Source organism: Ranitomeya imitator, chromosome 2 (assembly GCF_032444005.1).
Source record: "Ranitomeya imitator isolate aRanImi1 chromosome 2, aRanImi1.pri, whole genome shotgun sequence".
In the NCBI taxonomy this organism is placed as follows: Eukaryota; Metazoa; Chordata; class Amphibia; order Anura; family Dendrobatidae; genus Ranitomeya; species Ranitomeya imitator.
The window spans coordinates 357,317,539-357,328,917 of record NC_091283.1 but is presented as its reverse complement, the minus strand read 5'-3'; the positions used below and the strand labels follow the sequence as shown (position 1 = coordinate 357,328,917).

The 11,379-nt window shown below is 41.8% G+C and overlaps 1 protein-coding gene across 1 annotated transcript in view; it reads right to left on the bottom strand.

The window, feature by feature from the left end:
- Nucleotides 1-914: 914 nt before the first annotated feature.
- The window catches only part of LOC138663823 (oocyte zinc finger protein XlCOF8.4-like), a 50,761-nt gene continuing 40,296 nt past the window's right edge, over nt 915-11,379 (bottom strand). Inside the window, exon 7 of the mRNA XM_069750167.1 lies at nt 915-2,189. Coding sequence (XP_069606268.1) covers nt 1,252-2,189 — 938 coding nt within the window. The 3' untranslated portion in view covers nt 915-1,251. The remainder of the gene's footprint in view (nt 2,190-11,379) is intronic.

Sequence of the window (11,379 nt, the reverse complement as noted above, 5' to 3'; positions counted from 1 at the left end):
AAGGGGCTAAGAAAACCTGGCATAGGCTTTTTTTGTAGTGAACTACAGGATGATAGTGGGGGTTTTCGCTCCATGCAGGCTGGGTCTTACAAGTGGCCCATGGCCACAGATTCCATTTAAAAACCCTGCAGCAAAAGGTTGGGTGTGGCAGTGTTGGTTTGCAAACTGCAGAGCAGGTGGGTCTGCAAGGTTCAGCCTGAGTGAAGTAACACAGAGCCAAGCGAAGCCAAAAGGCCTGGCACCACTCAGCGTGACACGGCGGTGCAGTCGCCCATGGCAACCGGTCTCGGATACGTACTGTCTTGACTCCCAGCTGCGATCCGGAGGATAACATTTGTTTTCCATTTGTGAGTTAGGTTGGACGTTTTGAACTTTCCTGTGGTCACTTTCTATCTGTTGCACTGCACCAACCCCGCTGCACTACAGAACCTTAACAAAGCCTTTTCTTGGTTGCCAGAATTACTGGTGTCTGTCTTGCTATTGTTTTTTTGTTTTGACTTGCAAACAAAAGTTTTTTGAATTTTAGCCACAAACTCCAGTTTCTCTTGTTTTTACATTTACACACAGCTCTGCTACATATCACATTTACAAACACATACAATGTGTATTCATTACCCCATTTTGCAGTTCCTTCCAAGTCATGTGAAAGGTCCAGGAGCTAGTCAGTTGGAAGGTTCTTCAGCTACTCACTCAGAACGCGCAGCCTCTGTGCAGGTCCTGGTATTTTCCTCTCCTGCGGTGCACCGATTACATAGAAAAGTGTGGGGCAGGAGGAGAGAGCAGTTCTCTCAGTGATCAGGAAGGACAACGTCTCAGCGTTCTTCTCCGTCTCAGCAAGCTGTCTCCAGACTCACTTATTAGCAAGAAGTTTTAGTGCGTCCAAAAATACAGGAAGTTCTAAAGTAATTTTCTTTCTCATTTAATTATGTGATGGTGTGTTATTCTTATTTATTATTTTATTCACTCATATAGTCATTAATTTAACAGCACTTTACAGATATTATCGGCACTGTCCCCATTGGGGCCCACAATATAAATCATCTACTGTTATGTCTGTTATATGTTTTATGTCCAATTTGTCAATAAAATTGATAGTGTCTTTCTCTTTGTGAGTTATTATTTATAGGTAAAAATTATGATTTTTCAGTAATTTATTTCTCATATTCTAGGTATGATAATTTAATTACTTCTCCCCATGTGGGGTTTTTGATGTTTAAGAAAGTAACATTTTAAGGTAAAACACTTCCCACATTATGAATATGAAAAAGGCTTTAACCCTTTGTGAGTTTTCTGGTGTGTAACAAGATGTGATTTATATAAAAAACATTTCCCACATTCTGAACATGAAAGAGACTTTTCCGCTTCGTGAGTTTTCTGGTGTACAATAAGATGCGATTTTTGGTAAAAAGATTTCCCACATTCTGAACATGAAAAAGGCTTCTCACCTGTGTGAGTTATCTGGTGTCTAACAAGGTGTGATTTCCGGTAAAAACATTTCCCACATTCTGAACATGAAAAAGGCTTCTCCCCTGTGTGAGTTCTCTGGTGATTAAGAAGGTCTGATTTCTGTATAAAACATTTCCCACATTCTGAACATAAAAAAGGCTTCTCCCCTGTGTGAATTCTCTGGTGTCTAACATAACTTGATTTATCTGCCCAACATTTCCCACATTCTGAACATGAATATGGCTTCTCCCCTTTGTGAATTCTTTGATGTGCAACAAGAATTAATTTATGTGTAAAACATATCCCACATTCTAAACACAAAAAAGGCTTCTCCCCTGTGTGAATTCTTTCATGCCTAACAAGTTCTGCTTTCTGGGTAAAATGTCTCCCACAGTTGGAACAAGAAAATCTCTTCTCCTCTGTGTGAATGTTTTGATGGTTAGCAAAAGGTGTTTCGAGGGAAAAACTATTTCCATGCTGTGAATGTGTAATTGGCATCTTTGCTTTAAGAGCAGTTTGTTGTTTAATGCGTCTTTTCTGACTTTTAGTTTTATTAATAGTCTGTAATGAGTCAGAAGATATGACTTGCTTCAAATGATCAGACAATAGATCTTTGCTCTGAAGGGATAGTGGTATATCTGGAGTAATGTCATTCACTTCAATTCTATCCTGTGGGATCTCAAGGTCCTCGGATTTAAAAATTGAAGATGTCAGCTGTCCCTCTGATCTCCTGGTACAGTCATCTGCCAAAAATAAAATCAATTATTATTTTTGAATAAAATAGCCTTGAAATGTACAGTTAGGTCCATATATATTTGGAAAGAGACATTTTTCTAATTTTGGTTAGAATTACAATACAATACATTACAATAATGAATTTTAAACAAAACAAATCAGATGCAGTTGAAGTTCAGACTTTCAGCTTTCATTTGAGGGTATCCACATTAAAATTCGATGAAGGGTTTAGGAGTTTCAGCTCCTTAACATTTGCCACCCTGTTTTTAAAAGGACCAGAAGTAATTGGACAGATTCAATAATTTTAAATAAAATGTTCATTTCTAGTACTTGGTTGAAAACCTTTTGTTGGCAATGACTGCCTGAAGTCTTGAACTCATGGACATCACCTCCTTTTTGATGCTCTGCCAGGCCTTCACTGCGGTGTCTTTCAGTTGCTGTTTGTTTGTGGGCCTTTCTGTCTGAATTTTAGTCTTTAACAAGTGAAATGCATGCTCAATTGGGTTGATATCAGGTGACTGACTTTGCCATTCAAGAATATTCCACTTCTTTGCTTTAATAAAATCCTGGGTTGCTTTGGCTTTATGTTTTGGGTCATTGTCCATCTGTAGTATGAAACGACGACCAATCAGTTTTGCTGCATTTGGCTGGATCTGAGCACACAGTATGTCTCTGAATACCTCAGAATTCATTCGGCTGCTTCTGTCCTGTGTCACATCATCAATAAACACTAGTGACCCAGTGCCACTGGCAGCCATGCAAGCCAAAGCCATCACACTGCCTCCGCCATGTTTTACAGATGATGTGGTATGCTTTGGATCATGAGCTGTACCACGCCTTCGCCATACTTTTCTCTTTCCATCATTCTAGTAGAGGTTGATCTTGGTTTCATCTGTCCAAAGAATGTTATTCCAGAGCTGTGCTGGCTTTCTTAGATTTTTTTTTAGCAAAGTCCAGTCTAGCCTTTTTATTCTTGATGATTATGAGTGGCTTGCATCGTGCAGTCAAGCCTCTGTATTTACTTTCATGCAATCTTCTCTTTATGGTAGATTTGGATATTGATACGCCTACCTCCAGGAGAGTGTTGTTCACTTGGTTGGCTGTTGTGAAGGGGTTTCTCTTCACCATGGAGATTATTCTGCGATCATCCACCACCACCAGTGCTTTCTTTCTTTCTTTCTCAGAATGTACCAAACTGTAGATTTTGCCACTCATAATATTGTAGCAATTTCTCGGATGGGTTTTTTCTGTTTTCGCAGCTTAAGGATGGCTTGTTTCACCTGCATGGAGAGCTCCTTTGACCGCATGTTTACTTCACAGCAAAACCTTCGAAATGCAAGCACCACACATCAAATCAACTTCAGGCCTTTTATCTGCTTAATTGAGAATGACATAACGAAGGGATTGCCCACACCTGTCCATGAAATAGCCTTGGAGTCAATTGTCCAATTACTTTTGGTCCCTTTAAAAACAGGGTGGCAAATGATAAGGAGCTCACCAAAGTGACTACCACACATCTAGATAAGTTCCTTAGGGGGGGCCAGTTTCCAAAATGGTGTCACTTGTGGTAAGCTTCACTGTGTAGGCACATCAGGGGCTCTCCAAACGCGACATGATGTCCGATCTCAATTCCAGCCAATTTTGAGTTGAAAACATAAAACTCCTTCTCTTCTGAGCTCTGCCATGCGCCCAAACAGTGGTTTACCCCCACATATGGGGTATCAGCATACTCAGGACAAATTGCACAATAACTTTTGGGGTTCAATTTCTCCTGTTACCCTTGGTAAAATAAAAAAAATTTTTTTTTGTGAAAAAATGTTCATTTTTTTAAACATTCAAAAAATTCCTGTGAAGCACCTGAATAATTAATATACATCTTGAATGTGGTTTTGAGCACCTTGAAGGGTGAAGTTTTTAGAATGGTGTCACTTTGGGGTATTTTCTATCTTATAGACCCCTCAAAGTGACTTTAAATGTGAGGTGGTCCATAACAAAATGGTGTTGTAAAAACGAGAAATCACTGTTTAACTTTTAACCCTTATAACTCCCTAACAAAAATTTGGTTCCAAAATTGTGCTGATGTAAAGTAGACATGTAGGAAATGTTACTTATTAAGTATTTTGTGTGACATATCTCTGTTATTTAAGGGAATGAAAATTCAAATTTGGAAAATTGCTAAATTTTCTAAATTTTCACCAAATTTCCATTTTTTTCACAAATAATCGTAAGTCATATGAAAGAAATGTTACCACTAACATGAAGTACAATATGTCACGAGAAAACAGTGTCAGAATCACCGGGATCCATTGAAGCCTTCCAGAGTTATAACCTCATAAAGGGACAGTGGTCAGAATTGTAAAAATTGGCCCCGTCATTAACATGCAAACCACCCTTGGGGGCAAAGGGGTTAATCATTGCTACAGCACTCCTACTAAAGGACACCAAGTTAGGATAGTTCCACATCATATGAAGCATATCTGTTATGTTAGTTTTGCATCTAGGACAGTGGGGACTGTAGCGAAATCCTAGCGAAATCCTATATTAAATAAGAATTGGGGTGTCCTATATACTAATAATAATAATAATAATTTTATTTATATAGCGTCAACATATTCCGCAGCGCTTTACAAATTATAGAGGGGACTTGTACAGACAATAGACATTACAGCATAACAGAAATCACAGTTCAAAATAGATACCAAGAGGAATGAGGGCCCTGCTCGCAAGCTTACAAACTATGAGGAAAAGGGGAGACACGAGAGGTGGATGGTAACAATTGCTTTAGTTATTCGGACCAGCCATAGTGTAAGGCTCGGGTGTTCATGTAAAGCTGCATGAACCAGTTAACTGCCTAAATATGTAACAGTACAGACACAGAGGGCTATTAACTGCATAAAGTGTATGAGAACATGATACGAGGAACTTTTTTTTTTTTTTATGATAGGCCACACCGGGATCATTAGGTTAATGTGTTGAGGCGGTAGGCCAATCTGAACAAATGAGTTTTTAGGGCACGCTTAAAACTGTGGGGATTGGGGATTAACCCCTTTCTGCCATTAGACGTACTATTGCGTCCATGTGGGGTGGGCTTTACTTCCCAAGGACGCAATAGTACGTCATATGCGATCGGCAGCGCTCACGGGGGGAGCGCCGCCGATCGCGGCCGGGTGTCAGCTGTTTATCGCAGCTGACATCCGGCACTATGTGCCAGGAGCGGTCACGGACCGCCCCCGGCACATTAACCCCCGGCACACCGCGATCAAAGATGATCGCGATGTGCCGGCGGTACAGGGAAGCACCGCGCAGGGAGGGCGCTCCCTGCGGGCTTCCCTGAGCCCCCCGCAGCAACGCGATGTGATCGCGTTGCTGCGAGGGTCTCACCTCCCTCCCTGCTCCCTCCAGCCCCGGATCCAAGATGGCCGCGGATCCGGGTCCTGCAGGGAGGGAGGTGGCTTCACAGAGCCTGCTCAGAGCAGGCACTGTGAAGCAGCCTGCACTCCTATCAGATCAGTGATCTGACAGAGTGCTGTGCAAACTGTCAGATCACTGATCTGTGATGTCCCCCCCTGGGACAAAGTAAAAAAGTAAAAAAAAAAATTTCAAATGTGTAAAAAAAAAATAAAAAAAAATATTCCAAAATAATGAAAAAAAAAATAAAAATATTATTCCCATAAATACATTTCTTTATCTAAATAAAAAAAACAAAACAATAAAAGTACACATATTTAGTATCGCCGCGTCCGTAACGGCCCGACCTATAAAACTGGCCCACTAGTTAACCCCTTCAGTAAACACCGTAAGAAAAAAAAAAAAAAAACGAGGCAAAAAACAACGCTTGATAATCATACCGCCGAACAAAAAGTGGAATAACACGCGATCAAAAAGACAGATATAACTAACCATGGTACCGCTGAAAACGTCATCTTGTCCCGCAAAAAACGAGCCGCCATACAGCATCATCAGCAAAAAAATAAAAAAGTTATAGTCCTGAGAATAAAGCGATGCAAAAATAATTATTTTTTCTATAAAATAGTTTTTATCGTATAAAAGCGCCAAAACATAAAAAAATGATATAAATGAGGTGTCGCTGTAATCGTACTGACCCGAAGAATAAAACTGCTTCATCAATTTTACCAAACGCGGAACGGTATAAACGCCTCCCCCAAAAGAAATTCATGAATAGCTGGTTTTTGGTCATTCTTCCTCACAAAAATCGGAATAAAAAGCGATCAAAAAATGTCACGTGCCCGAAAATGTTACCAATAAAAACATCAACTCGTCCCGCAAAAACCAAGACCTCACATGACTCTGTGGACCAGAATATAGAAAAATTATAGCTCTCAAAATGTGGTAACGCAAAAAATATTTTTTGCAATAAAAAGCGTCTTTCAGTGTGTGACGGCTGCCAATCATAAAAATCCGCTAAAAAACCCGCTATAAAAGTAAATCAAACCCCCCTTCATCACCCCCTTAGTTAGGGAAAAATTAAAAAAATGTATTTATTTCCATTTTCCCATTAGGGCTAGGGCTAGGGTTAGGGCTAGGGTTAGGGCTAGGGTTAGGGCTAGGGTTAGGGCTAGGGCTAGGGTTAGGGCTAGGGTTAGGGCTAGGGTTAGGGCTAGGGTTAGGGCTAGGGTTAGGGCTAAGGTTAGGGCTAGGGTTAGGGCTAGGGTTAGGGTTAGGGTTAGGGCTAGGGTTAGGGCTAGGGTTAGGGTTAGGGCTAGGGTTAGGGCTAGGGCTAGGGTTAGGGTTAGGGCTAGGGTTAGGGCTAGGGTTAGGGCTAGGGCTACAGTTTGGGTTGGGGCTAAAGTTACAGTTAGGGTTTAGATTACATTTACGGTTGGGAATAGGGTTGGGATTAGGGTTAGGGGTGTGTCAGGGTTAGAGGTGTGGTTAGGGTTACCATTGGGATTAGGGTTAGGGATGTGTTTGGATTAGGGTTTCAGTTATAATTGGGGGGTTTCCACTGTTTAGGCACATCAGGGGCTCTCCAAACGCGACATGGCGTCCGATCTCAATTCCAGCCAATTCTGCGTTGAAAAAGTAAAACAGTGCTTCTTCCCTTCCGAGCTCTCCCGTGTGCCCAAGCAGGGGTTTACCCCAACATATGGGGTATCAGCGTACTCAGGACAAATAAGACAACAACTTTTGGGGTCCAATTTCTCCTGCTACCCTTGGGAAAATACAAAACTCGGGGCTAAAACATATTTTTTGTGGGAAAAAAAAAGATTTTTTATTTTCACGGCTCTGCGTTATAAACTGTAGTGAAACACTTGGGGGTTCAAAGTTCTCACAACACATCTAGATTAGTTCCCTGGGGGGTCTAGTTTCCAATATGGGGTCACTTGTGGGGGGTTTCTACTGTTTAGGTACATTAGGGGTTCTGCAAACGCAATGTGACGTCTGCAGACCATTCCATCTAAGTCTGCATTCCAAATGGCGCTCCTTCCCTTCCGAGCTCTGCCATGCGCTCAAACGTTGGTTTCCCCCAACATACGGGGTATCAGCGTACTCAGGACAAATTGGACAACAACTTTTGGGGTCGAATTTCTCCTCTTACCCTCGGGAAAATACAAAACTGGGGGCTAAAAAATAATTTTGGGGGGAAAGATTTTTTTTTTTAATTTTCACGGCTCTGCGTTACAAACTGTAGTGAAACACTTGGGGGTTCAAAGCTATCACAACACATCTAGATGAGTTCCTTAGGGGGTCTAGTTTCCAAAATGGTGTCACTTGTGGGAGGTTTCTACTGTTTAGGTACATTAGGGGCTCTGCAAATGCAATGTGACACCTGCAGACCATTCCATCTAAGTCCTCATTCCAAATGGAGCTCCTTCCCTTCCGAGCCCTCCCATGCGCCCAAACAGTGGTTCCCCCCCACATATGGGGTATCAGCGCACTCAGGACAAATTGGACAACAAATTGTGGGGTCGAATTTCTCCTTTTACCCTCGGAAAAATACAAAACTGGGGGCTAAAAAATAATTTTTGTGGGAAAAAATTTTTGTTTTATTTTTACGGCTCTCCATTATAAACTTCTGTGAAGCCCTTGGTGGGTCAAAGCGCTCAGCACACATCTAGATAAGTTCCTAAGGGGGTCTACTTTCCAAAATGGTGTCACTTGTGGGGGGTTTCTACTGTTTAGGTACATTAGGGGCTCTGCAAACGCAATGTGACACCTGCAGACCATTCCATCTAAGTCTGCATTCAAATGGCACTCCTTCCCTTCTGAGCCCTCCCATGTGCCCAAACAGTGGTTCCCCCCACATATGGTGTATCATCGCACTCAGGACAAATTGGGCAACAAATTTTGGGGTCCAATTTCTCCTGTTACCCTCAGGAAAATACAAAACTGGGGGCTAAAAAAATAATTTTTGTGGGAAAAAAATTTTGTTTTATTTTTACGGCTCTGCATTATAAACTTCTGTGAAGCACTTGGTGGGTCAAAGTGCTCACCACACCTCTAGATAAGTTCCTTAGGGGGTCTACTTTCCAAAATGGTGTCATTTGTGGGGGGTTTCAATGTTTAGGCACATCAGTGGCTCTTCAAACGCAACATGGCGTCCCATCTCAATTCCTGTCAATTTTGCTTTGAACAGTCAAACGGCGCTCCTTCCCTTCCGAGCTCTCCCATCCACCCAAACAGTGGTTTACCCCCACATATGGGGTATCCGCGTACTCAGGACAAATTGTACAACAACTTTTGGGGTCCAATTTCTTCTCTTACCCTTGGGAAAATAAAAAATTGGGGGCGAAAAGATAATTTTTGTGAAAAAATATGATTTTTTATTTTTACGGTTCTACATTATAAACTTCTGTGAAGCACTTGGTGGGTCAAAGTGCTCACCACACCTCTAGATAAATTCCTTAGGGGGTCTACTTTCCAAAATGGTGTCACTTGTGGGGGGTTTCAATGTTTAGGCACATCAGTGGCTCTTCAAACGCAACATGATGTCCCATCTCAATTCCTGTCAATTTTGCATTGAAAAGTCAAACGGCGCTCCTTCCCTTCCGAGCTCTCCCATCCGCCCAAACAGTGGTTTACCCCCACATATGGGCTATCAGCGTACTCAGGACAAATTGTACAACAACTTTTGGGGTCCAATTTCTTCTCTTACCCTTGGGAAAATAAAAAATTGGGGGCGAAAAGATAATTTTTGTGAAAAAATATGATTTTTTATTTTTACGGTTCTACATTATAAACTTCTGTGAAGCACTTGTTGGGTCAAAGTGCTCACCACACCTCTAGATAAGTTCCTTAGGGGGTCTACTTTCCAAAATGGTGTCACTTGTGGGGGGTTTCAATGTTTAGCCACATCAGGGGCTCTCCAAACGAAACATGGCGTCCCATCTCAATTCCAGTCAATTTTGCATTGAAAAGTCAAATGGCACTCCTTCGCTTCCGAGCTCTGCCATGCGCCCAAACAGTGGTTTACCCCCACATGTGGGGTATTGGCATACTCAGGACAAATTGTACAACAATGTTTGGGGTCCATTTTCTCCTGTTACCCTTGGTAAAATAAAACAAATTGGAGCTGAATTACATTTTTTGTGAAAAAAAGTTAAATGTTCATTTTTATTTAAACATTCAAAAAATTCCTGTGAAGCACCAGAAGGGTTAATAAACTTCTTGAATATGGTTTTGAGCACCTTGAGGGGTGTAGTTTTTAGAATGGTGTCACACTTGGGTATTTTCTATCATATAGACCCCTCAAAATGACTTCAAATGAGATGTGGTCCCTAAAATAAAATGGTGTTGTAGAAATGAGAAATTGCTGGTCAACTTTTAACCCTTATAACTCCCTAACAAAAAAAAATTTTGGTTCCAAAATTGTGCTGATGTAAAGTAGACATGTGGGAAATGTTACTTATTAAGTATTTTGTGTGACATATCTCTGTGATTTAATTGCATAAAAATTCAAAGTTGGAAAATTGCGAAATTTTCATAATTTTCGCCAAATTTCCGTTTTTTTCACAAATAAACGCAGGTACTATCAAATAATTTTTACCATTGTCATGAAGAACAATATGTCACGAGAAAACAATGTCAGAATCACCAGGATCCATTGAAGCGTTCCAGAGTTATAACCTCATAAAGGGACAGTGGTCAGAATTGTAAAAATTGGCCCGGTCATTAACGTGCAAACCACCCTTGGGGGTAAAGGGGTTAATCGTATTAACCTAGGTAGTGCATTCCAAAGAATAATCGGCGCAGCACGTGTAAAGTCTTGGAGACGGGAATGGGAGGTTCTGATTATTGAGGATGCTAACCTGAGGTCATCAGCGGAGCGGAGGGCACGGGTAGGGTGGTAGACTGAGACCAGAGAGGAGATGTAGGGTGGTGCTGAACCATGGAGTGCTTTGTGGATGAGGGTAGTAGTTTTGTACTGGGTTCTGGAGTGGATGGGTAGCCAGTGTAATGACTGGCACAAGGTAGAGGCATCGGTGTAACGGTTGGTGAGGAATATTATCCTGGCTGCAGCATTCAGGACAGATTGGAGCGGGGAGAGTTTGGTAAGAGGGAGGCCGATTAGTAGAGAGTTACAATAGTCTAGACGAGAATGAATAAGTGAAACAGTAAGAGTTTTTGCAGAGTCGAAAGTAAGAAAAGGGCGAATTCTAGAAATGTTTTTGAGGTGCAGATAAGAAGAGCGAGCCAGTGATCGGATGTGGGGGGTGAATGAAAGCTCGGAATCAAGGATGACCCCAAGGCAGGGGGCATGTTGCTTTGGAGTAATGGTGGAACCGCACACGGAGATGGCAATGTCAGGCAAAGGTAGGTTAGTAGAGGGAGAAAACATGAGGAGTTCAGTTTTTGACAGGTTTAGTTTCAGATAGAGGGAGGACATGATGTTAGAGACAGCGGTAAAACAATCACTGGTGTTTTCTAAAAAGGTCGGCGTGATAACAGGAGAAGTGTATAATTGGGTGTCGTCAGCATAGAGATGGTACTGGAAACCAAATCTACTGATTGTTTGTCCAACAGGGGCAGTATACAAAGAGAAGAGGAGGGGGCCTAGGACTGATCCTTGAGGAACCCCAACAGTAAGGGGAAGGTGAGAGGAGGAGGGACCAGCAAAACATACAGTGAAGGATCGGTCAGAGAGATAGGAGGAGAACCAGGAGAGAACGGTGTCCTTGAGGCCGATGGAGCGGAGCATATTGAGGAGGAGCTGATGATCCACAGTATCGAATGCTG